General features: G+C 41.1%; 1 protein-coding gene across 6 annotated transcripts in view; it reads left to right on the top strand.

The window, feature by feature from the left end:
• Nucleotides 1-27,192, top strand: part of ZBTB40 (zinc finger and BTB domain containing 40) — an 80,830-nt gene that overhangs the window by 38,486 nt on the left and 15,152 nt on the right. For all 6 annotated transcript variants that reach the window (XM_029228452.1, XM_029228455.1, XM_029228451.1 and 3 more), the window contains 9 exons: nt 12,127-12,319; nt 12,921-13,078; nt 16,693-16,885; nt 18,641-18,777; nt 19,182-19,383; nt 19,743-19,876; nt 22,050-22,218; nt 22,505-22,972; nt 23,730-23,936. In XM_029228452.1, coding sequence (XP_029084285.1) covers nt 12,127-12,319; nt 12,921-13,078; nt 16,693-16,885; nt 18,641-18,777; nt 19,182-19,383; nt 19,743-19,876; nt 22,050-22,218; nt 22,505-22,972; nt 23,730-23,936 — 1,861 coding nt within the window. The remainder of the gene's footprint in view (nt 1-12,126; nt 12,320-12,920; nt 13,079-16,692; nt 16,886-18,640; nt 18,778-19,181; nt 19,384-19,742; nt 19,877-22,049; nt 22,219-22,504; nt 22,973-23,729; nt 23,937-27,192) is intronic.

The following is a 27,192-nucleotide window of genomic DNA, read 5'->3' as shown; positions in this document are numbered from 1 at the left end:
GGAGCAACATCATTCCTTAGATCAGCAATACTCAAATTATTAGTGTCACCTCTGTACTAACTTAAACTGTGTCTTATGCATTTTTTTCCCAACACGTGTACCTAAAAGTGTCTGGCGCATACAGGTGTTCAAGAAATGTTTGCTGTACAGGGATTCATTCAACATTTCCCCCCCACTGCTTGTCCTAATCATTTGATGGCAATAACGTTAATAGTACTTTGCAATAACACTGATTCACTGTTGGTGATCATTATAGGCTTATGTTATTTCTTCCTCGGTTTTAGAGGTCAGAGTAAGAGCACTACAAATCACTTGGTAGCTATATTTAAAACTGATTCTGTTTTATTCTATAATAAATTGTTCAGCTACAGAAAGAAAAAGGGAAAAATACTTTAAGAACGTAAGATTAAATTAAATATAGAGTTGGGGAGGTACTGCTTTGTATGTAGGCCCTGTACTTCTCTTTCTCTCTCACTTTATTTTAGACAGCTTGAGGTATGATTGATGTACAGCAAATTGTACATATTTAAAGGTTATAGTTTGCTAAGTTTTGAAACCTGAAATCATCATCACAATCAAGATAGTGAACATATCCATCACCCCTAAAAATCTTGTCACATCCCTTTGCAGTCCGTCCATCCTGCCCCTTTCCACTTGCTATTCCCCAGGTAACACTTGTCTGCTTTCTCTCTCTCTAGATGAATGTGCATTTTTCTAGAGTATTTTATAAATGGAATCATATAATCTGTATTCCTTTTGGTCTGGCTTCTTGCATTCAGCATAACTATTTTGGGGTTCACCCAAGTTGTTGCATGTTCATTCCTTTTTATTGCTGAGCAGGGTCCCATTGTATGGATATACCATTTATTTATCCAGCTCTACCATTTACTAGTATTGTTAGCTTCAGCAGCTTAATACCTGAAAGCCTTAATTTCCTAATTTGTAAAATTTGGTAGTGTTATCACCTACATCATAGGGTCATTGTGAAATTAATTAAGATTTATGTAAAACTCACACTAAAACGGCAGGCACATAGAAGGAGCTCAGTAGGTGACGACTGCTTTTGTTTGCTCATACATTAACTCAGTATTTTTTTTTAATTTTTTATTTATTTATTTATTTTTAACATCTTTGTTGGAATATAATTGCTTTACAATGGTGTATTAGTTTCTGCTTTATAACAAAGTGAATCAGCTATATGTATACATATATCCCCATATCCCCTCCCTCTTGCGTCTCCCTCCCACCCTCCCTATCCCCCTCTAGGTGGTCACAGAGCACTGAGGTGATCTCCCTGTGCTATGTGGCTGCTTCCCACTAGCTATCTATTTTATATTTGGTAGTGTATATATGTCCATGCCACTCTCTTACTTCATCCCAGCCTACCCTTCCCCCTCCCTGTGTCCTCAAGTCCATTCTCTATGCCTGCATCTTTATTCCTGTCTTGCCCGTAAGTTCTTCAGAACCATTTTTTTTCAGATTCCATATCTATGTGTTACCATACGGTATTTGTTTTTCTCTTTCGGACTTACTTCACTTTGCATGACAGTCTCTTAAGTCCATCCACCTCACTACAAATAACTCAATTTTGTTTCTTTTTATGGCTGAGTAATATTCCATTGTATATATGTGCCATATCTTCTTTATCCATTCTTCTGTCAATGGACATTTAGGTTGCTTCCATTTCCTGGCTATTGTAAATAGAGTTGCAATGAACATTGTGGTATATGTCTCTTTTTGAATTTTGGTTTTATCAGGGTATATGCCCAGTAGTGGGATTGCTGGGTCATATGGTAGTTCTGATTTTAGTTTTTGAAGGAACCTCCATGCTGTTCTCCATAGTGGCTGTATCAATTTACATTCCCACCAACAGTGCAAGAGTGTTCCCTTTTCTCCACACCCTCTCCAGCATTTTTTGTTTGTAGATTTTTTGATGATGGCCATTCTGACTGGTGTGAGGTGATACCTCATTGTAGTTTTGATTTACATTTCTCTAATGATTAGTGATGTTGAGCATCCTTTCATGTGTTTGTTGGCAATCTGTATATCTCCTTTGGAGAAATGTCTGTTTAGGTCTTCTGCCCATTTTTGGATTGGGTTATTTGTTTCTTTGATATTGAGCTGTATGAGCTGCTTGTATATTGCAGAGATTAATCCTTTGTCAGTTCCTTCGTTGGCAAATATTTTCTCCCATTCTGAGGATTGTCTTTTCGTCTTGTTTATGGTTTCCTTTGCTGTGCAAAAGCTTTTAAGTTTCATTAGGTCCCATTTGTTTATTTTTGTTTTTATTTCCATTACTCTAGGAGGTGGGTCAAAAAGGATTTTGCTGTGATTTATGTCATAGAGTGTTCGGCCTTTGTTTTCCTCTAAGAGTCTTATAGTGTCTAGTCTTACATTTAGGTCTTTAATCCATTTTGAGTTTATTTTTGTATATGGTATTAGGGGGTGTTCTAACTTCATTCTTTAACATGTTGCTGTACAGTTTTCCCAGCACCACTTACTGAAGAGGCTGTCTTTTCTCCTTTGTATATTCTTGCCTCCTTTATCAAAGATAAGGTGACCATATGTGCGTGGGTTTATCTCTGGGCTTTCTGTCCTGTTCCATTGATCTATTTTTTCCATTGATCTACTGTTTCTGTGCCAGTACCATACTGTCTTGATTACTGTAGCTTTGTAGTATAGTCTGAAGTCAGGGAGCCTGATTCCTCCAGCTCCATTTTTCTTTCTCAAGGTTGCTTTGGCTATTCGGGGTCTTCTGTGTTTCCATACAAATTGTGAAATTTTTTGTTCTAGTTCTGTGAAAAATGCCATTGGTAGTTTGATAGGGATTGCATTGAATCTGTAGATTGCTTTGGATAGTAGAGTCATTTTCACAATGTTGATTCTTCCAATCCAAGAACATGGTATAGCTCACTATCTGTTTATATCATCTCTAATTTCTTTCATCAGTGTCTTATAGTTTTCTGCATATAGGCCTTTTGTCTCCTTAGATAGATTTATTCCTAGGTATTTTATTCTTTTTGTTGCATTGGTAAATGGGAGTGTTTCCTTAATTTCTCTTTCAAATTTTTCATCATTAGTGTATAGGCATGCAAGAGATTTCTGTGCATTAATTTTGTATCCTGCTACTTTACCAGATTCATTGATTAGCTCTAGTAGTTTTCTGGCAGCATCTTTAGGATTCTCTGTGTATAGTATCATGTCATCTGCAAACAGTGATAGCTTTACTTCTTCTTTTCCAATTTGGATTCCTTTTATTTCTTTTTCTTCTCTGATTGCTGTGGCTAAAACTTCCAAAACTATGTTGAATAATAGTGGTGAGAGTGGACAACCTTGTCTTTTTCCTGATCTTCGTGGAAATGTTTTCAGGTTTTCATCATTGAGAATGATGCTGGCTGTGGGTTTCTCATATATGGCCTTTATTATGTTGATGTAAGTTCCCTCTATGCCTACTTTCTGGATGGGTTTTTATCATAAATGGGTGTTGAATTTTGTCGAAAGCTTTCTCTGCATCTGTTGAGATGATCATATGATTTTTATCTTTCACTTTCTTAATATGGCTTATCACATTGATTGATTTGCGTATATTGAAGAATCCTTGCATTCCTGAGATAAACCCCACTTGATCATGGTATATGATCCTTTTAATGTGCTGTTGGATTCTGTTTGCTAGTATTTTGTTGAGGATTTTTGCATCTATGTTCATCAGTGATATTAGCCTGTAGTTTTCTTTTTTTGTGACATCTTTGTCTGGTTTTGGTATGAAGGTGATGGTGGCCTCGTAGAATGAGTTTGGGAGTGTTCCTCACTCTGCTCTATTTTGGAAGAGTTTGAGAAGGATAGGTGTTAGCTCTTCCCTAAATGTTTGATAGAATTCACCTGTGAAGCCATCTGGTCCTGGGCTTTTGTTTGTTGGAAGATTTTTAATCACAGTTTCAATTTCAGTGCTTGTGATTGGTCTGTTTGTATTTTCTGTTTGTTCCTGGTTCAGTCTCTGAAGGTTGTGCTTTTCTAAGAATTTGTCCGTTTCTTCCAGGTTGTCCATTTTATTGGCATATGGTTGCTTGTAGTAATCTCTCATGATCCTTTGTATTTCTGCACTGTCAGTTGTTACTTCTCCGTTTTCATTTCTAATTCTCTTGATTTGAGACTTCTCCCTTTTTTTCTTGATGAGTCTGGCTAATGGTTTATCAATTTTGTTCATCTTCTCAAAGAACCAGCTTTTAGTTTTATTGGTCTTTGCTATCATTTCCTTCATTTCTTTTTCATTTATTTCTGATCTGATCTTTATGATTTCTTTCCTTCTGCTAACTTTGGGGGTTTTTTGTTCTTCTTTCTCTAATTGCTTTAGGTGTAAGGTTAGGTTGTTTATTTGAGATGTTTCTTGTTTCTTGCAGTAGGATTGTATTGCTATAAATTTCCCTCTTAGAACTGCTTTTGCTACATCCCATAGGTTTTGGGTCATCATGTTTTCATTGTCATTTGTTTCTAGGTATTTTTTGATTTCCTCTTTGACTTCTTCAGTGATCTCTTGGTTATTTAGTAGTGTACTGTTTAGCCTCCATGTGTTTGTATTTTTTACAGATTTTTCCCTGTAATTGATATCTAGTCTCATAGCACTGTGGTCAGAAAAGATACTTGATACGATTTCAATTTTCTTAATTTTATCAAGGCTTGATTTGTGACCCAAGATATGATCTATCCTGGAGAATGTTCCATGAGCACTTGAGAAGAAAGTGTATTCTGTTGTTTTGGGCTGGAATGTCCTATAAATATCAGCTAAGTCCATCTTGTTGAATGTGTCATTTAAAGCTTCTGTTTCCTTATTTATTTTCATTTTGGATGATCTGTCCATTGGTGAAAGTGGGGTGTTACTCTTGTTGTGTTACTTTCGATTTCCCCTTTTATGGCTGTTAGCATTTGCCTTATGTATTGTGGTGCTCCTATGTTGGGTGCATAAATATTTACAATTGTTGTATCTTCTTCTTGGATTGATCCCTTGATCATTTTGTGTGTCCTTCTTTGTCTCTTGTAATGGTCTTTGTTTTTGTTTTTTGTTTTTTTGCGGTACGCGGGCCTCTCACTGTTGTGGCCTCTCCTGTTGCGGAGCACAGGCTCCGGACGCGCAGGCTCAGCGGCCATGGCTCACGGACCCAGCCGCTCCGCGGCTTGCGGGATCTTCCCGGACCGGGGCACGGACCCGTGTCCCCTACATCGGCAGGCGGACTCTCAACCACTGCACCACCAGGGAAGCCCTGGTCTTTGTTTTAAAGTCTATTTTGTCTGATAAGAGGATTGCTACTCCAGCTTTCTTTTGATTTCCATTTGCATGGAATATCTTTTTCCATCCCCTCACTTTCAGTCTGTATGTGTCCCTAGGCCTGAAGTGGGTCTCTTGTAGACAACATATGTACAGGTCTTGTTTTTGTATCCATTCAGCCAGTCTGTGTCTTTTGGTTGGAGCATTTAATCCATTTACATTTAAGGTAATTATTGATATGTATGTTCCTATTACCATTTTCTTAAATGTTTTGGGTTTGTTATTGTAGGTCTTTTCCTTCTCTTGTGTTTCCTGCCTAGAGAAGTTCCTTTAGCATTTGTTGTAAAGCTGATTTGGTGGTGCTGAATTCTCTTAGTTTTTGCTTGTCTGTAAAGGTTTTAATTTCTCCATCAAATCTGAATGAGATCCTTGCTGGGTAGAGTAATCTTGGTTGTAGGTTTTTCCCTTTCATCACTTTAAATATGTCTTGCCACTCCCTTCTGGCTTGCAGAGTTTCTGCTGAAAGATCAGCTGTTAACCTTATGAGTATTCCCTTGTATGTTATTTGTTGCTTTTCCCTTGCTGCTTTTAATATTTTTTATTTGTATTTCATTTTTGATAGTTTGATGAATATGTGTCTCGGCATGTTTCTCCTTGGATTTATCCTGTATGGGACTCTCTATGCTTCCTGGACTTGATTGATTATTTCCTTTCCCATATTAGGGAAGTTTTCAACTATAATCTTGTGAAATATTTTCTCAGTCCCTTTCTTTTTCTCTTCTTCTTCTGGGACCCCTATAATTCAAATGTTGGTGCATTTCATGTTGCCCCAGAGGTCTCTGAGACTGTCCTCAATTCTTTTCAATCTTTTTTCTTTATTCTGCTCTGTGGTAGTTATTTCCACTGTTTTATCTTCCATGTCACTTACCTGTTCTTCTGCCTCAGTTATTCTGCTATTGATTCCTTCTAGAGAATTTTTAATTTCATTTATTGTGTTGTTCATCATTGTTTTATGCTCTTTAGTTCTTCTAGGTCCTTGTTAAACATTTCTTGTATTTTCTCCATTGTATTTCCAAGATTTTGGATCATCTTTACTATCATTACTCTGAATTCTTTTTCAGGTAGACTGCCTATTCCCTCTTCATTTGTTTGGTCTGGTGGGTTTTTACCTTGCTCCTTCATCTGCTGTGTGTTTCTCTGTCTTCTCATTTTGATTGACTTACTGTGTTTGGGGTCTCCTTGTCGCAGGCTGCAGGTTTGTAGTTCCCGTTGTTTTTGGTGTCTGTCCCCAGTGGCTAAGGTTGGTTCAGTGGGTTGTGTAGGCTTCCTGGGGGAGGTGACTAGTGCCTGTGTTCTGGTGGATGAAGCTGGATCTTTCTGGTGGGCAGGACCGTGTCTGGTGGTGTGTTTTGGGGTGTCTGTGACCGTATTATGATTTTAGGCAGCCTCTCTGCTAATGGGCGGGGTTGTGTTCCTGTCTTGCTAGTTGTTTGGCATAGGGTGTCCAGCACTGTAGCTTGCTGGTCGTTGAGTGGAGCTGCGTCTTAGCATTGAGATGGAGATCTCTGGGGGAGCTTTTGCCGTTTGCTATTACGTGGGGCCAGGAGGTCTCTGGTGGTCCAATATCCTGAACTCAGCTCTCTCACCTAAGAGGCTCGGGCCTGACACCCGGCTGGAGCACCAAGACCCTGTCAGCCACACGGCTCAGAAGAAAAGGGAGAAAAGAAAGAGAGAAAGAAAAAAATAATAAAATAAAGTGATTAAAATTTAAAAAATATTAAAAATTAAAAAGTCATTAAAAAAAAAGTCATTTTTAGACTCAGTCTTGAAACTCCTTTTTCACTTAATGCCTTATAATATCCTAGTGCCGTGGTCACTTACTCTGACATGAGATGGTTTGCTGTTGATGTTTTAAGCTTAGTTTGCTTAAGTCATGCTTTCAGATAGATACCATTACCCTTGGAAGTAGCTTCCTGAACTGCAGGTGTAGTGTCTCATACAAAGCCATCAGTCTCTAGAACAGCAGTTCAGTATATATAAAAATGATGCACTTGTTAAAATGGTGGATTTGTTAAAATGTACACTTCCAGACCGCATTTCCAGAGTCTGATTCTTACGTTGTGGTAGAGCTTGGGAATCTCCATCTTTAACAAGTTCCCCATGGACTGCTTTTTTGGTATCTCTAGACTACATTTTGAGAAGCATTGCTGGAGAAGTTAATGGCTTAACAAAATTCTTAATGTATGATGGCAGATGTCACAGTGTCTATGCTGACAGCTCTCAGTGTTTTGAGTAGCTGCTGAATACGCATTTCCCAAGTGTTGTTCTTTGCTTTCTCCTTGATTCAGCAAATATTTACTGAGCAACTGCTATGTGCCAGGCATTGAGCTGGTTGCTAGGAAAATAAACATAAATAAGACTGGCTCCCTATCCTTATAGAATGTCTTGACAGCAAAGAAATCCTGCCACATATGTAATTTTTTGGGAAGTGTATACAGAAGTCACCCAACTACAGGAATCCCCAAAAGACTTCAGTGTCGAATGTATTTATTAGAACTGTTCACTTGGAACATCATTCTGCATTTCAGCTACAGTTGTAAAGGTTGTTTGGGGGTTTTGTTTGTCACTGTTCTGTTTATAGATCTTTAGCTCCCAGAGAGCTTTGAATGTTTTTTGTTGTTGTTGGCTGTTATTTGGTTCATCATCATAAATTAAAAAGATGGCTCAACGTTAACTATAATCTACACTTAGGTGTGTAATTTTGAGGCCTGTTAAGGCTTGTGAGTGATGTTCTGATTGAGATGGACCAGCCTGTTCCTTTTCTTAAAAACAGATATGAGGTATGTACCTGACCTGGATTGTGTTAAGGGAGGACATCATGAACCAGTGTCCTGATTATTTTATTTCCTGAGATAAATGATGAAAGGTGGCAAAGCCATTCCCTGAGCAGTGATTGCAGCATATGAGAAGAACCTGGGCAGCTTGAATTGCCTGAAACCAAAGCCAAAACTGATTAAGGAGAAATCTCTTGGGTGCCAGGATGGGAAAGTGGCTTCCCCTTGTCTCTATCTCAGTGTAGTATCTCTTACCATTAGAAAAAGCTGATACTGACCTAAGAGGCTTTCTGGCTGAGCTGAGTAAAACCTGTATTTAAAGGCAAACTTATACTTTTTTTCACCTTTTATGCTAGAACTTTTAATTGTCTACTTGCTTTATTCCTAGCCGTGTCCCTGCTTTTAATTAATTGTGTAGATAGCAAGGTGAGTGTTTGACTAGAGTAAGGAGATAACTTTTTCTACTATTGATTTCCTTGCTGTTTGATCCACTTTTCACCTAAAGTTCTAGAAAGACTCCCAAAGCTGAAGACCTGGTAGCATCCTTTTTTCCTTCAACTTTGTTTCAAAGGCAAACAACAGTGAAGGCTCTTATGTGAATCTGATGTTTTCATCTGTGTTACTACTTCAGAGGTTTGTCAAGACCTGTAGGTCTATGTTTTGTGGACTATGTTCACTGACACAGTATAGGGTAACCTTCTTGAGAAGTGAGTGGATAGGGTTCACTTTACAGGTCTATGAGAGATGAACTTAAGTTGTTTTTTTCAGATCTCCTCTCTGCTAATTATTAAATCTAAGATATGCAGCTATAGCTAGAAGGGCTAGTGGTCTTATGGGAAGGGAATTTCATTCAGTTAAACATTTATTAAGCACCTACTGTATACCAGTCTCTTCACTAATCAGTGAGACCAGGAGGAATGGTACAGATTGTCTAGATGCTACCCAGTGTTCAAGTGATGTTGATTCTAGTAAGTCCAATAAAATCCAGTGAAATGGATTTGGTTACACTCGAAGTTTGGGAGATGGAACTGGGTGAAAGGTGTGCCAGATCATTGGAATGAGCTCAGTGTTTCATCAGGGTATTCTGCTCACTAGCCATGCAAACTTGGGCAAGTTACTTCACCTCTCTGACTCTCCTTTAAGTAGTCGTAGTAATGCCTCCAGGATCTGATGTAAGTAGTAAAGTAGATGGCAAGTATGCACGGTATCTGGGATGGTATTGAGCTGTTGTGGTCTGTCTCATTATTGCTATTGCCTGGCCCTCAGCATTCAGGAAGGCATGAGCGAACAAGAATATAGTGTAACAAAGACAAATCCGAAGGCAGTAGGCAAATGGTTGGGAAAATAAGTAAATTCAATTAAAAGATCTGAGTGTAAGGGAAAGATTAAATGGTTTTTTCACATATAACAGAGGGAAAGAAAACTGTCCCATCTTTAAGCATATTGACCTATATTTCACTCATAGATAAAAGTACTTTGAGTACTTCTGTGACCGTGAATTGATACAAATTTATTGAAGTACCTTTAACTCTAAGAATCAAAGGAGTTCCAAATGTCTGGTTAAAGAATAAAACTCTGTTTTGGTCCATTTCTTAGAGTTCTGTTATGTGATAGCAATCAGTGAATTCCAGCCTGTTGCAATATGTGACACCCTTCTGTTTAGTCAGATCCTCTATTTCAGAAAAGGGCTCACTCCACGGTGGAACCCCAGGCAGCTTAGGGGGCTGGTAGAGTAAGCTACAGCACTGGCTCTGGTGCAGGTCCCCAGTAGGTACTGGAAGAAAGAGCAGAGAGCAGGGCTTTCCAGGCAGCTGTCTGCTCCCTTCTGGCCCTTTCATCAGCCTACCCCCGCTTCTCTTCCCAGATGGTCACCCTGGTGTCACTGCTGAGCAATGAAGTTAACAAATGTTTTAATTTCACTGCTGAGCAGTTCTGCAGAGGAGGAAACAGCAGAGAGGATAATGAGAAGCGCATCAGATGCCACCATTGATGAAAGCTTCTCTTCCCCACTGGCTCAAATGATAATGCCAGACAAATTGGATACTGAGAGAGGTGGATCTGGGGTATTCAGAGAGCTTGGGGGGGAAGAAAACTGGCCTAGGATAGAATGAGATAGCTGTATGTTGTATCAGTTAAGTGCACAAGAGGGAGGGAGGGAGGGAGGATAGAAATGGAGAATAAAGAGGAAGAAACAGGTTTAAAACTAAGGGCATTAGCAATAGTGGGTCTTTATAAGATACCTACTCCTGTGTTGAACAAATTAGTCTTGAAATTTAGCAGCTTAAAAGAACAAACGTTTATGACCTCACAGTTTCTGTGGGTCAGAAATCCAGGCATAGCTTACCTGAGTCCCTGGCTCAGGTTCTGTCACAGGGCTGTACTCAGGGTGTCAGCCTGGGCTGCAGACATGTCTATGCTCAGCTGGGGAGTGTCTCTTTCTAAGCTCACTCACTGACTGTTGACCGGGGATGTGAGTTTCTTGCCACATGGGCCTCTCTATAGGGTACCTCTCAACATGGCAGCTTGCATCCCATAGAGGAAAGACACTGAGGGAGTCCACACATGGGCAAGATGGAAGTCACAGTAACCTAGCCTCACAAGTGGTGTCCCATTACTTTTGCCATATTCTTTTCCTTAGAAGCAAGTCATTAGGTTCAGCTCAAGGGCATGAAAACCTGGAGGCATACTGGGAACCCCAGGCTGCCTACTCAGGTCCCTACTGCTGTCAGGGAAGAGGCATTCTGAAGAGATTTTAGGCCAACTAATAAAAGCAAGAAAGGATGAATAAATGAGACCAAAGAGAATTAAGCATTCAACTTACATTTTAATCTCATTTGTTTATTATTTTTAAAATAGAGACAAAATGAGTTTATCTTATGTTCATGGAAGTTACTTATTCCAATAAAAACTTAATAAGGATTATTAAATTGTGTTTTATCTATGTTTACTTTTGGAGATCACCAAAATTCATAGGAACCTTTTTTTTTAAGTTTAACTTAGCTCTCTGATCAGGAACCAAGCTAGAACAAACTCAAGAAATACAAAGTCTAACTCATTTATAATCCTGTTTATTTGGGAGGAGAGAAGGAGATAAAGTCCCTCTAAACAACAATTTTAAACATATAATTACTGTCAGAATATATAATAACTGTCTAGGTGAACTTTGCCAGTGTACATGTTCAAGAGATCCTTTTGTGTTGTGTATGTGGCTGTGTGTGCATGTGTGTGTCTAGAAAACCTTTTTGCTCTCTAAAGACTCTCATGAGAAAATATTTTTTATAGTATCGACACTAAAAAACATCAGAGGTAAGTTGTAGTTTTGCCAAGTAGAAATATAAAGATTATACATAAGACTATACTCATGAAATTAAGTTTCAATTACCAGATTTTTCATTATTGCTGAAATAGAGATATTAATTCTGCCTTCCAGTTGGCATTCCTCCCATTTGTGTGAGAGATGCTCTGTCAGACCGAAGAAAGGAATGCTAATGTTGTTTATTTTACCCCTGGAGTTGTTGATATTTTAATGCTCTAGGTTTTGAAAAGTCATGAAGGGAGTTGGGTTTTAGGCATATGGTGCTGAGACCCCTGGAGGATAAGGCACATCTAACAGACACTGTGGCTCTGGATTGAGACAGAGTTCAAGATTAGTGCACTGGTTTTCAGGGTTGTCTTCATAAAGGTGATAGTTAAAGCTATATGTGTGAGAGCTTTTCAAAAGGAGAGTATATAAAGTGAGAAAAAATAAAGAGTTGAAACCAGTCTTAGGTACTGCTTTTGCTTATGGATTTGGAAGAAGAGCCAGTGAGGAAGGCAGAAAAAGAGTGGTCAGAAAGGTGAGTTCTTACCCAAAATGCTTCAGTGTCAAGAAGTCAGAGGAGAATTGTGCTGCAGAGGTGATAGTACCGTCAAATGCCATAGAAAGGTCAAGTAGGTGGGGATCAAACTGTTGAGGGCCCACTTGCCAAATCCAAGGAGCATGGAGTTCTTGTGGCTGGCTAATCTGTCTTTCTGGGCACTTGTGTTCTACAGACCATAATGGGATGTCTTGTGGGTGAAGAAGGACAGTCAGCATTCCAGAGAATCCTGGATAAAGTAAGAAGTGAGAGCCTGGATGTTCAGACTGTCGTGTCCCTGTTGAGGCTGTTCCAAGATTCTAATCCTGCGGTAAAGACAACACTGTTAGACAGACAGCCAGAGGCTGTAGAAGCAGTGCAGCCAAAAGGTACGAGATACCTTATCCACCTGAGTGACTGAATTTTATTCTGGGAAGATGCTGTAAAGCTTGCTCCAGTGATACATTTCTTCAATGGCTTAGTTATTGTTAAAGTGATTTTCACATAAATTCTACCTGTAGTTCCAGAGACTGCATGTTAATATATACAAACTGAATTTGAGTCTTCATTTCTACCCCCTAGTTAACTAATCTGACACCTTGGAGTTGGAGAATACCATCAGTGTTCTCCTGCCCTTCAGAAAGCCACACATCCAAATCAGTGTTTTGAGTGCCCACGGTGAACTGGTTTGCTGATAGCACTTAAAGGCTGAAGTTTCTCTCGTTTGGGTTAGATACAAAGCAGTGGCCTTGCCAACCAGAGGTTAACCTCTGGCTGGCTTTACAGCTTTGTGTTTCGACAGATACATGAAACATTTTTCCTTTCATAGAGTTTAAACAGAATAATAAAGCATTTTCCTCTCCAAAAAGAGATTCTGCATTCGGGTGCTCAGAATTGGCTGAGGATCACTTTACTATTCTGTTAGATCTCTCTTGACAAACCATGCTGTCATTTTCTTCAAATTGACGAGCTTCTCTTGTTCGTCTCTAGCTCTTTCTCCCCCAGGGAGCACAGAGGAGGGAAAGACCTTGTCTGTTCTGTTACTAGAACACAAAGAGGACCTGATCCGGTGTGTAACACAGCTGAGACCTATTTTGGAGTTCCTGGAAACGGGCGAGGAGGAATTCCTGACTGGCTCTGAGAAAAGGGTAACTGTCGAGTATCTCTTCCTCCTTTCTGCAGCACTTTGTTTTAAACCTCTTTTGTGACACCGAGCACTTTTTACCTTGCAGTATTTCTTCACATACTACATAGTAAGCACCTTGAAGCTCAGGTTCCTGCTTTATACCTCCGTGTATCCCCTGCACCAGCTTGCTGAGTGCCTTGCATACTATAGTCAGACATTACATCTTTAGATGCATGGATGGATGGATATTCCTGCTCTGACTCCGTGGGATTTTGATATAAAACATTTGCCCCAAGAGTTAAAGTGTTTAGGCACATTTCTAATTGTTATGACACTTTTTACAGAAATGATACACTGTTCATCTTTAGAAAATTGGGAAAACAAGCAGAAAGAAAAAAGTCCAAATCTTCCACCATCTCACCACCCAGAGATGATCACTACTAACATTTTGGAACATGTGCTCCCACTTTTTCTCATTTGAATCATCCTGGGATGGGATTATCATATAGCTTTGTAACTTTATTTTTTAACTGAATATATTGTGAATATATTTCCATACCTACATAAGGATTTTGGTAGCTGCATTGTATTGTCTAATGGATATACCATAATTCATTAATTATTTTGGGGCATTTGTTTCTTAGTTTTTGCTATTCAATATTTTGCTATTATAAATAATGTTACAGGGGAACATTTTACACACAAATTGTTGCATACTTCTCAGATTATTTTCTCAGGATAATTTCTGAGAAGTGAGATTTTGGAATAGAGAGTAAAATTTTTCAAGTGTTTGATATATATTGCCAAATTGCCCTTCAGGAAGGTTGTACCAATTTACACTCCCACCAGCCAGCTGCTAAAATCCTCATAAAACTGCTGGCATGACTTCTCAAATCAACTAGATAACTGTATTTGTTGGTGTTATTGATTTCAACTTTGTGCTAAAAATATTTTTATATCTGGAAGGAAGGAATAGGGACAGAGAACTTTTGTGGTATCAAACTGTGGGAAGTGGCTTAAATGTTCAGGAGAGAAAATGTGTAGAAACCACTGGTGTGATGGCTGCGTACTGGATTGATAGTGAGGACTGGATCCTAGATTTTCTTCTTCTCGATCTTATATTGCTCTTTTTTTCATATAAAATGGGAAAACCTTTAATCTCAAAATTGTATTTTGCAAATTATGTTTTTAAAAGTTTAACTCCTTTGCACTTCTTGAGAAAGATAATATATGAACAGAATAAGATTAAACCCCTGTTTTCTCCTTAGACTTCAGATTAAGTTTAATTTCAGGCACTCAGTTTAAGTAAGTTGCTTATAGCTCTAGAAATATCTCATTCCTCGTTTAGCGATTTCATTCAGTTACTCATTCAAACTTTTTCCTTATGAGCTAGATTGAATGTGTCCTTTGAACTGTTTCATTATCTTGATAAAATAGCATTTATAGGTAGAGCCCAAGCTCAGCCCCATTCCCTGCAGCCAGGCAGACCATGCTATCATTTTCTTCTGTCACTTTCAGTTTACTTGACAGAAAGGGCTGAAGCAGAAGAACTTAAATTAGTTGTAAATCACAAAAACACTTCTTAGGATTGGGGTTCCACCAGAGCTTCATTAGGCTACTCTTTCTCATGAAAATTGAAGCAAAATAATAAAGCAGGAGTGTAGAGGTGAATGTTGATCGCATAGGCTCAGGGTTTTTACACCATGTGGAACATGCTCTCAGGCCTTTTGGAACTTTTTCTCTCTTATGGAATGATGCTAATCATAGGTACCATGGCCCTTCTGTAAACATACCTTGGGTTCTGGGGGTAAATAGGCATTTTTTCACCTCAGGATTGGAAACAGATACAAGAATAGTAATTGCTATAGCTGCCATTTATTTATTTATTTATTGTTTACTGTGTGCCAAGTAACGTACTGAGGACCTTTAAAGCATTACTAAATTCTACCCCCGCAGCAACTTTATGAAGTTATGGTTAATACCCTAACTTTAAAGATGAAGAAACAGAAGCTAAGAATGGTAAGCAGCGTACCCAAAGGCACAGCTGCTTGGGGCCAGCATTGGAACCCAGACTTCTAAACAAAGCACATCTCTTACCCACTGTGCATCCTGCTTCCTAATGATATCAATAACCACTATCATTTATTAACAATCACATATGTCCTAGGAGTTTTGCTCGGCTCTACAAATGGCAACTTCATTTTAGAGAATTGTCATACTGACAGTGCAAGAGTTGGTATTGTTATCTTCTTTTGCAGATGAGAAGAATAAGGTTTAAAGACTTAAATAACTTGCCCAAGGTCACACAGTCCATACATTTTAGAACTGGATTTCAAACTAGGCCTGTCCGGCTTTAAAGTTCATACCCACTCTTTACAGTATCTGGCTGCCTCGTTTTGTATCACGTTATTGTTTACGAGCTAAGAGATAGCACAAAAATCAGTATGATTTTTAGATACAAGCCCTTAAGTTTTAAATTTTAGCTCATTTAGTAGAAATCTAATATATATTAGACCTTAAACAAAGAGAAAGACTATGTTCTGTATGGACAAGGTATGTGACAACTTAATTTATAATATACACATGCCTTTCATATATGTAATATAGATATTTCTTTTACATATATAAAACCAATTTGGCTTTATAGCTAAATTTATTATTTTAAAACAGAAGTAATTTGATAATAGCATCCTCTGGCATGCTACCGTGACCATCTGCTTGACTCTTGCTCCGGAGAGCTGGCATTTTCCCAAAGGAAAGTTCAAAATTCAGTTACTGTAGATTACATGTATTGAAATAATCCCCTGCATTATCCACAAGAGCTGAGTTGTACATATTTAATTGCAGTCCATTAAGGCTAGTTCTATTGTGATTGGAAAATATCTTTAAAATAACTGTCAGGTGTTTGATTTTTCAACCTTTTGCTGGAGGCCTGTGCCCTCTTGACTCAGAAAACCCTCTAGCATACCAGGGAAGAACAAGTGGGTAGAACTGTGGGATGATAACTGGAGCTGGTGCATGTGGCCACTGGGGAGGAGAGGGCTAGATAATGAGGAATCTGCTAGAAAAATTATCCTGAAGTGCACTTTAAATCTGTTATTTTGGAGGCCACAGACAAATGTATGAAGTATCCGGGTATTCAAATTGCAATGCAAATAAAGTAAAAGGAAGTAAAGTAATAGAATCGCTCTGAACTTGCAGCCTCTGCCACTGTCATGTACTTGACTGCTCTGATGAAAAACACTGTAACTGAATTTATTAATTGCCAGTCAGTTTTGCAATCTTAGTGTCTGAACAAACTCAATCTAAAGCTTAGATGTAGGCTGCTTGCTCTATCATATAGGCCTAGCGTAAGAATATTTTCACAAAATGCAAACTGTCAGAGGCAAAGAATATGCACAGACCCGCAATTGAGAAAGAAAGATTTTCATGGAGCTGTTTGTTTGGAGAATGTTTTGGATTTTTATTGAAACAGAATAAGGAAGAGACTATGACAAAACTAGCGCTAGAGACAAGCAGAAGAGGACCTGGAGTCGGGGCGGTTTGTAATGCTGTCTTGCTGGTCTTTCCAGTGGTGTGTCAAATGCACTTAGAATTTCCAGTAACTGGTGTCGGGTTGATTGCTTGCCACTGCAGGTGATTCTGAATTGCTGTGAGGGTGGAACACCCAAGGAGACAATAGAAAATTTGTTGCACAGAATGACTGAAGAGAAGACCCTGAGCGCTGAGAGTTTGGTAAAACTCCTTCAGGCTGTGAAGATGACATTCCCAAACTTGGGCCTTCTGCTGGAGAATTTGCAGAAATTAGCTGCTTTGCCGAGCACCACAGGTATTAGTTAATTATTGACTCTCTGAACTGGAACCACTCCTACAGAAAATTATAGCTTAAAACACCCTTTTGGCTCCTTGCTGGCGGGGGAGATAAGACAATGTTAAGAAAAGCCATTGTGAAAGAGAAACTAGCTGTCACAAATCAGTGATTCTCGATATCTCTGGAGTTAGGATCGGAAATCTAAGAATTTCTTCTCCATTAAGCTCCTCCGTGATGTTCCCATGGTTCAGGGTCTAAAAGTGTGGCTTTCCTGGGGCTGTCACGTGCCACCTGTGAACGCCTGTGGAGCAGATGGACTCACAGCGCTCACACGTGTGAGCAGCAGGAACTCAGGTCCTGACGTCCCCACTCCCACCGGAGTGCTGTTCGGTCCCAGCAGTGCCCGGAATTAACCACCCCTCGTGTCCAGCCAGTTTGGGACTATCCCTTTGAAAAACAACCCAACTCTAGCCAATCATCCCCCGTCCCAGAACGTTTGAGAATGAAATGGTTTTCAGAAGAAGGCTATTTGGGAAATGAGAGAACTTTCTAACTAGCTTGTAAGAATAATATATACTTATACAAACTTGACCAGTTTAAAAAATAAAGAAGAAAACCTCAAATCCCGCCACGTGATAATTTCAGTATTAAACACATTGACATATTTTATCTATCACATTATTTTTACAATGTTGAGATACTCTACCATATTTTACCATTTCCCCCACTTATCAATATAACATAAACATTCTCCTCCACATTTCAGAACACTCCCTAGAATTCTATTTTTTTAAGGCTGTGTAGTTTCTATCATAAGTATACTTATGCTGTCTTACTCATGCCCATGTCTAGGGGCACATGTAGCATAATGGTTAAGACTATCAAGATTACTGGGATTTACATCCTGACTTCTTTGGTAGCTCTGTGACCCTGAGTAAGTGACTTAACCCTTCTGAACCTCATTGTCTCCCCTGTGAGATGGTGGTAAGAATGGTACCTTCCACCTTCATTTTTGTGGCTACTTTGAGATAATATATGTAAACATGGAGCACAGTGCTCAGCACATAATATAATACGCACTCAGTAAATATTAGTTGTTATCATCATCACCACAAGCTTCTCAGTGGCAAATATCTTTGTACACAGGTTTTTTTTTTGCCTTCAGATCATTTCTTAAGGCTAGATTCCCAGAAGTGGAGTTACTGGGCCAGAGAGGAAAATAAATTTTTAAATATCTACAAAGCTAATGGGAATGCCTGATAGTTTTTATTTTTCTTTACTTTCAAATAAATATAACCTTTCTTAAAAGAGTAACTAACAGATTAGCTGAGAGGGCATATAAACAGAAGAACAATGGGTCAGCTTTGCTACCACCGTCCTGACTCGTGCCTGCCTGTACTTTGGATCGCTGCATGGATCCTTTACCTCAGGCCTGGTAGATAACATCCCTTGAATCTCTGCATCTGCACCTCTTACAAGTGCAGCCTTCTAATTACCCCCTGGTTGAGCACTCACTAGCTTCTACCACTGGGCGCTAACTTTCAAAGTATTGGTGGTTTGGTGACCCTGCAACACTGAGTGATTAAGTGTAGACCAGAGGAGACGTGAGCATACATGTGTGAGGCCCCAAGCCGCGAGCTGCACTTATGCTCCAGAAGATACAGAGCTGCTGTGCTGATCTGTTCTTCTGTCCGCATTTGTAACTCCCCTCATGTCGTGTAGAAAAGGCCTTAAGGAGGTTTTGTTGTTGTCGTTTTGCTAATATCCTTACAGTCCAAGCAAGCCCTGATGATTATGGGATTGAACTATTGAGGCGGTATCACGAAAACCTCTCAGAGATTTTCACAGACAACCAGATGTTACAAAAAATGATCCCACATGTGAAGAGTTTAGCCCCTGGAGAAAGAGAGGTAAGAGAGAGAGGGAGGAAGGGTGGGCAAAATTGAGAAAGAAGGAAAAAAGATTAACATATATATATTTTTAATGTATTTCTATTTTATATAAACATACACACATGCAGCCATGTTGAGAAATGCTAAGGGGTCAGCAGAGAAGGAGATAGTAGGTGATTCAATTTCTAAGAGTGACAAGTAGGATAGTTGTAATTTCTGCAGTGATAAGGAAAAGCATTCAAAAGGAGGAATGAAGAACCTTCTCGTGTATAAACATCTCTCAGGTTGAAAGAAGTGAAGGATGTTGAAAAACTCCTCCCCAGAAATACGTTCACTACGACCCAGTGCTCAGACTTGCAGCTCTGCAGCTGGGCCAGTGGCTAGAAAGTCCCTTATGTGTATGTTTGTGCCGCATCTTGAAGGTCATGGAGAAGCTTGTGAAACGTGACTCTGGTTCAGGTGGTTTCAGTTCTCTGATGTCAGCAGTTCTAGAAGAGCAGACTCTCTCTGCAGCAGCCATTTGGCAACTGCTGCTGGTGGCTCAGGAGACAAAGGCCTGCCCATTGAACCTGCTCACGGAGGAAATACGAAGGGAGCCTGGCGCAGACGCTTACTTCCGGGCAGGTAGGTTGCCTGGCCTCTGTGCTGGCTTTGCCCCCACCAGAGATTATGGTCAGTCTTTGCAGGAAACAGCTCTCTTACGGTAGTCTTCCACATCCTGACCAGTAGAAGTAAGGACTGGCAATTTTTTTCAAGGACATGGGAGTTTGTAAACCTTTCAAAGTAAAATGTGCAGCAATTCTTCTAAGCTTTTATTAATTATACTCTGATTACAGTGATGTTTGCCATCTTCTTCACTCCCAACTCCAGGTGGGAGATAGATGAAGTATATTCTCATTATGAAGAACTGAGTTGAGAAAAGATGAAAGGGAAAAATGGTGCTCATAGTTTTACTAATGAGTTTTCAATCCCTCTTTGTTCAGTGATGACCCCAGAAAGTGCTGCCTTCGAAACCATCCTGAGGCATCACAGGTTGATCCTAGAGGCCATCCAGCAAAGGGCTGAACTCAAGTGCCTGGCCTCAGAGGAAGAGCGCCTGACAGAGACTGTGAAAGAGGTGTGGTGGGGATAACAACACAGTGTTTGGGGGAGTTTTACAGCATTGATGCCCGGGACTGTCTTCACTCCTAAGGGAGGAACCAGCTCCTTGGAGCACCTGCTGTGGGCAGGCCCAGGCTAAGCAACACTTGTCATGCTTTTGCTCTTATAATCTTCCCAACTCTGGGTGACAGGTGATGCCACCCACATTTTACAGATAAGTGAGCTCGTGCTCTGAGGGGTCAGTGATGTTTCTAGGATGTACCAGCTAGTCATAGAAGCAGCCAGGACTGGAACTCAGGTTCAAGTGACTCAAACCCAGATTTATTCCATTTGTTTAAACCTAGGAAAACTCAAAGGGAACCATGATGCTGGTCTCTCACATGTTGTAAGAAGCAACTTTTTTCAGAGGAAGAAAAGTAAAATTGGTCCTATTACATGCTCTATTCTGGCTTCTAGAAAGAGCCAAAATAAACATAGAAAGAACAAAGCTTTTGCCCATATGGGATAACAAATAGTGCCAACTCATTTTCTGTAAGGCTTCTCACAGTGTGGCCAGCATCCCAGAAAAACCAGGTGGGGATTGCAGGGGGAATTCACGGATGTTCATCCCAGGATCATGTGCATCTTGAGTGGGAAAGAATCATAAAGGAGCTTAAAGGTAAATTACAGATTCACCTGTCGTGCTTTTTGATCCAAGTAGCCATGGAAGGTGTGTAGAAAGGCTGTCCTAACTCTGTCTACACAGGTGACAGCCCCACCTTGGTCTGACTCTCAGATGGGCAGAAGATGGCACACCTTTCTGTGGGGCTTCAGAGGAGAGATTCATCTGCTAGACTCTCTCCAGCATGCCTCGCACTTCAGAGATGGGGCTTCTGCCGTTGATCAGTTTTAGCCTCACTAATTAGTCTCAAGCCTGCCTCCAGGGACATCAGGTTTATTTAGATAGACTTGAAAAGAGCAGAAATAAAATATCTTCCAAAATGAAAATTCTATTTGGCCATCTGTGGATGGTTTAGCTTTATTTTCTCAGTGTACTGACTCTTTTCTGCTGATAGCTCTAACATTCTGAGAGGATGGCTTTGAAATAATATTCTTGGCCTCTTTAAAGCCCCAATTTGAACCTTCTTTAAAAACCTGAGTTTTGGGCTTCCCTGGTGGCGCAGTGGTTGAGAATCTGCCTGCTAATGCAGGGGACACGGGTTCGAGCCCTGGTCTGGGAGGATCCCACATGCCACGGAGCAACTAGGCCCGTGAGCCACAACTACTGAGCCTGCGCATCTGGAGCCTGTGCTCCAACAGAGGCCGCGATAGTGAGAGGCCCGCGCACCGCGATGAAGAGTGGCCCCTGCTTGCCACAACTAGAGAAAGCCCTCGCACAGAAACGAAGACCCAACACAGCAAAAATTAATTAATTAATTAATAAACTAAAAAAAAAAAAAAAAAGAAAAATCTGTTTTTAAAAAAAAAAACCTGCGTTTCGGGCTTCCCTGGTTGCGCAGTGGTTGAGAGTCCGCCTGCCGATGCAGGGGACACGGGTTCGTGCCCCGGTCCAGGAAGATCCCACATGCCGCAGAGCGGCTGGGCCCGTGAGCCATGGCCGCTGAGCCTGTGCGTCCAGAGCCTGTGCTCCGCAAGGGGAGAGGCCACAGCAGTGAGAGGCCCGCGTACCGCAAAAAAAAAAAAAAAAAAAAACAACCTGAGTTTCTTTATGAAAGAAAATGATGTTTAAAAGGGTACGCCTAAGTATCTAAAAACGTGAAGCCACTGATCGTGCAGAATTACTTCCCAACATTGAAACAGTTACATATTACGAAAAATTATCTTGATCATCAAGACAGAAATGCCAACAACCAAGTCCTATTCCAAGCATATAATACTAAGCTCTAGAAAAGTTCTTTGGGAGACTCCTGGTTTCTGAGAAGATACTTCTCACAGAAAATCCTCAATGCTTCCTTGCTCGCACCTTTATATTTGCACATTTGTCTTCATATGTGCCTCCTTGTTAAAATTTTGTTAATTTCCCCATTCTTGGAGAAAAAGGGCTCTCCACTATATTTATGGCACGAAATGTATACTTGTTACAGATGGAGCAATGCCTCCCTGGAACTAGCTTTGTTTTCTACGTTGAAAACCATGGAGAAAATCTGCTGATATTAACCGCAAACCTTTGTCTCATGGTATTCATTTAGATTCTGAGCATTTCCTCTGAGACAGCCAGCCCTGAAGCTTCCCTGAGAGCATTGCTGAGCAGAGCCATGGAAAAAACCATCTCGGCCATTGAAATATGTCAGCTCCTGTGCAGCATCCACAGATCTTTCCCAGGCCTGCAGCCTGTCATGCAGGAGTTGGCGTATGCCGGTAAGAAACAGGGTGGGTGGGGTCCTGTTAGGCCCCCAGGTTGTTTCCTTATTGGAGAGAAGAGGCAGCAGTTCATTTAGGAGTTCACCCATCGCTGCTTTATTTTATATGCTCTCAAATACTTAGAAAAGTCATAGACATAGATGTAAAATGATGCTATCTGTGTTTATCAGAGAGTAAAGATGACAGTCCCAAGTAGTCTCCATTCTCCCCTAAGAAGGAAAGTTAGAAAGCAAAGTAGAAACATAGGAAATTCCCAGAGCCATCAGATCTCTCTCCTGTGCAGGTTTCCTTACTGAAGAAAAGGGAGAGAAGGAAAGGTGGATGGTGAGTAATAAATTTCACCTTGAAGCCAAGGACAAAGCAGATGAAAAGGCAGCTGAGCCAACTGAAGAAAACTGCCAGCCTGGGAAACAGAACGGTCAAGGAGAGACTGGTTCCTTGCCAGAACAACAAGAGAAAGATACTGCTGCCTCCCCAGACTCTGCCAAGAAGAGCTTCGTCTGTAAGGCCTGCGACAAGAGCTTCCATTTCTACTGCCGCCTCAAGGTGCACATGAAGCGCTGTCGGGTGGCCAAGAGCAAACAGGTGCAGTGTAAGGAGTGTAACGAGACCAAGGACTCTAAGAAAGAGCTGGAGAAACATCAGCTGGAGGCCCATGGTACAGGTGGAGAGCCTGACGTCCCCAAGAAGAAGAAGAAGAGGCTTCCAGTGACGTGTGACCTCTGTGGAAGAGAATTTGCTCATGCCTCAGGTACATTCAAGAAGGCGAAGTAATAGAGGATGATAATTCAGATATTGTAGTTTGGATTCCAGGCCTTGCCTCCAGTATGCAGTAAGGGCTGTGGAAAGGCTTAGAAAATAGAGCAGAGGCAGGGTAATGTTTTGAGAAGAGCATGAGCTTTGGAATCAGCTCCCTGAGCTTTAATTTCCCCCTGTTAAATAGGCACCCTGATACCACCTACTTTTTTGAATTGCTATGAAGATTTAAGATAATGTAGCTGAACACCTAGTACAGTGCCTTCAATAGAGTTAGCACTCAGTAAATTGTGGCTGTTATTATTCATAATAATAATAATAACTATTAATAATAATAGCTATTTCACACCTGACTCTTAGGTTTCCATGTATCACTTGTTTCTTGATAGTAAACAAGAGTCCTAGAAACCAGGGGATGTAGAATTTGAATTGTTTTCCCTTGCCCCAAACCTAATGAAACAGAAAAGTGAGTTTTGTTTCACTCTTTCTGGGTGACTGGGTCCTATTTAAGAGAGAGAGAGAGGAGATAGACAAGATAAACCCAGAACACTTGATGCCTGACCCAGCCAGGAAGGGACCAAGGTGGCTCGGAGCGCTGGGTGGCGGGCTGATGAGCAGCATGGCCTGGCGTCCTGTGGCTCACGCTGTGCTTCCTCTCGAGGCCTGGCCTGAGACAGTGTTCGGGTGTATCCTCCTGCTGAATTCATAACATTGATCACTAGCATCTCTGGCCCCTGGTATGGCTTCCCTAGGCATGCAGTACCACAAACTGACGGAGCATTTTGACGAGAAGCCGTTCTCCTGTGAGGAGTGTGGGGCAAAGTTTGCGGCCAATTCTACCCTGAAGAACCACCTTCGCCTTCACACTGGGGACCGTCCGTTCATGTGCAAGCACTGCCTCATGACCTTCACCCAGGCCTCTGCCCTGGCCTACCACACCAAGAAGAAGCACTCAGAAGGTAAGGCTTGGAGAATTTCTTCACTTTTCCTACAAATTTTAACACTGTGAGCTGCCTAAAAACCCATTTGGGATTAGGCGTGATATATATCTCAAAGAGATCAAAAACAGAAACAGACGTGGACTCTCTAGGTGCACAGTTGCTGGGAAATACATATGTGCAAAGACATGTAAAATGCTTTTGGTGAGAGTTTCTGAAGAGAAGCTGGTTAACATAATATTATGACTTTCTAGTTATAGAATTTACATAAAGCCAGGAATTCTTTGGGCTTTGAGGTGGAGTTCAAGCATAAGAAAACCCTTGGTTGAGCATCTGCTGTGGATCGGGCAATGGCAGACACTAAGTGACTTACCTGGAATACCTGGGATCACAGAGCTGACGGTCCAGCGTGTCTCTAGTATAGAGACAGTTACCGTGCAGGGTCAGGGTCATCCATCAGAGGTGTGATATGGAATAATACCATTACAGGGAGATGCGGAAGAATGAAGTAGGGGTTTCTAGTCCAGTTGGAGTGGGGGGCGGTGTGTTGTCAGGGAAGGCTTCTCGGAGGATTCTGTACATCATTTGGAGCATTTATGTGTGAGTACAAATGCCACCATCATCTCGCCTGGATTGTTGTTGTAGCCTCCTAACTAGTCTCCTCCTCTCACCCTTTCTCTGGACAGTATTCTCAGTACACAGGCCCAAGTGATCCTTCTAAAGCTAAACCACGTTAGGTCACTTCTCTGCTCAAAACCCTGCAAAAGCTTTTCACCACATTCAGTGTAAAATCTGAAGGGTAGCCTACCAGGCACCGCATGATCAAGTCCCCGATACCTCTCCAACCTTATCTCTTACCGCTCTCCCCCTCACTTGCCCTGTTCTACCCGTTGCAGCTTCCTTGCAAGGCCTCTGACCTGCAGGCCTCTGACCTCTGCTTGGAATGCTTTCCCTTCAGACACCTCGAGGCTTCACTTCCTCACCGCCTTCAAGTCTTTACACAAATCTCACGTTCTCCTTTAGGCCTTTCCTGACCACCCTGTGTAAAGTCTCAGTGCCCCAGCCCCAGTTCCCCTGCATTCTTTTTCTCCCTCTCACTTATCATAGGATCCATCATCTACGTATTAATTTATTTTGTTTATAGTTAGTCTCCCCCTGTTAGAATACAAGCTCCATGAGGGTAAAGCTCTTAGTCTTTTTTTTTCCTTCCCTCTGATGTATCTGTGGGACTTAGAATAGTACTTAGCAATAGGAGGTCCTCAATAAACAGTTACTGAGTGAATGAATTTCCTGAGCATTATTCCAGGCACTAGGGATAGTGTAACTATACACAAGCCCACGGAGCTAACATTCCAGTGGGTAAAACAGACCATATATATAAGTGTAATATAAATTCAGATAGTAGTCACTGCATGAGGAAAAATAAAGCAGAATAAGCAGCAGGGGTGGGGATTGGGAACTATTTATTAATATTTGTATCATCAGAGAGAGCAGAGGAGATTTGAATAGAAACCTGAACACAATGAAAGACAGAACCAATGGAAGATCTAGGAGAAGAACATCACGAGTGCAGAGCACCCCCTCTCCAACTGGGAACGAATGAGACTTACCTGTTTGAGGGACCGAAGAAAAGTAGAAGGGGCTAAAGCACAGTAAGTGAGGGAAAAGTGTTGAGAGCTAAGGTCAGAGAGGTCACCAAAGGGCAGAACTTGGGACTTCCCTGGTGGCGCAGTGGTTAAGAATCCGCCTGCCAATGCAGGGGACATGGCTTCGAGCCCTGGTCCAGGAAGATCCCACATGCCGCGGGGCAACTAAACCCGTGCGCCACAACTACTGAGCTTGCGCTCTAGAGCCCGCAAGTCACAACTACTGAGCCCACGTGCCACAACTACTGAAGCCCACGTGCCTAGAGCCCATGCTCTGCAACAAGAGAAGTCATCTGCAACAAGAGATGCCACCGCAATGAGAAGCCCGTGCACCACAATGAAGAGTAGCCCCCGCTCGCCGCAACTAGAGGAAGCCCGCACTCAGCAACAAAGACCCAAAAATAAATAAAAATAAATAAATTTATTTTAAAAAAAAAGAAACCAAAAGGCCAGATCTTATAGGATCTTATAAGCTAAGGTAAGGACTTTGGTTTTTATGTGAGGTGTGTTCGTTTCTATTGCTGCTGTAAAAAATTACCAGGAGCAGTGGCTTAAAACATCGCAAATGTATTGTCTCATCACTTTGGAGGTTAGAAATCCAGAATGGGTCTTACAAAGCTGTGTTGGAGGAGTTGTAAAAAAATGTTCAAGTTTGGGGATATGTTGTTGAAAGTGGAAGTGACAGGACTGATAATGGATTAGATGTGGGATATGAGGGAAAGAGAGGAATTAAGGGTGGCTTTGGGGGTTTTGGCATGAGCAGCCAGGTAAATGATGCTGCCATTTACTGAAACGGGAGAAACTGGAGTGTGTGTGTATTTATAGGTGGGTGGGTTGCGGGGGTGGTGGCGGTGGACTCAGGAACTCTGTTTTGGCATGGTGGTAAATTTGAGCTACTCGGACCTCCAGCTGGACAACTAGGCTGATAGGCAGTGGATATAAGTCTGAAGTTCTAGGGACAGCTGGGAGATAGAGGAGTAAATGTGGGAGCTAGAGAGAATGTGGGAGCTAGCAATGTACAGGTAGAATGTACGGCTCTGAGATAAGATCATCTAGAAAGTGGAGACAGAGAAGAAGGCCAAAGGCTGAGTCCTGGGCTTCTCAATAATTTCAACTCTTGATTCAAGAAACCCTATTTTTCTTTTTTTTTTTTCCCTGCTGTACTGCTACTTTATTTATTTATTTATTTTTACATCTTAATTAGAGTATAATTGCTTTACAATATTGTGTTAGTTTCTGCTGTATAACAACGCGAATCAGCTCTACGTATACATATATCCCCATATCCCCTCCCTCTTGCGTCTCTCTCCCTCCCACCCTCCCTTTCCCACCCCTCTAGCTAGTCAGAGAGCACCGAGCTGATCTCCCTATGCTATGTGGCTGCTTCCCATTAGCTAGCTATTTTACATCTGGTAGTGTATATATGTCCATTGCCACTCTCTCACTTCGTCCCAGTTCCCCTCCCAGCCCCCTGGTGTCCTCAAGTCCATTCTCTACGTCTGTGTCTTTATTCCTGTCCTGCCCCTAGGTTCATCAGAACCATTTTTTTTTTAGATTCCATATATATGTGTTACCATATGGTATTTGTTTTCTCCTTCTGACTTACTTCACTCTGTATGACAGACTCTAGG

The sequence above is a fragment of the Monodon monoceros genome, unplaced genomic scaffold (assembly GCF_005190385.1).
Source record: "Monodon monoceros isolate NGI ecotype Baffin Bay Population unplaced genomic scaffold, NGI_Narwhal_1 Super_Scaffold_18, whole genome shotgun sequence".
Taxonomy (NCBI): domain Eukaryota; kingdom Metazoa; phylum Chordata; class Mammalia; order Artiodactyla; family Monodontidae; genus Monodon; species Monodon monoceros.
This window is presented reverse-complemented; position numbering and strand designations above follow the sequence as displayed.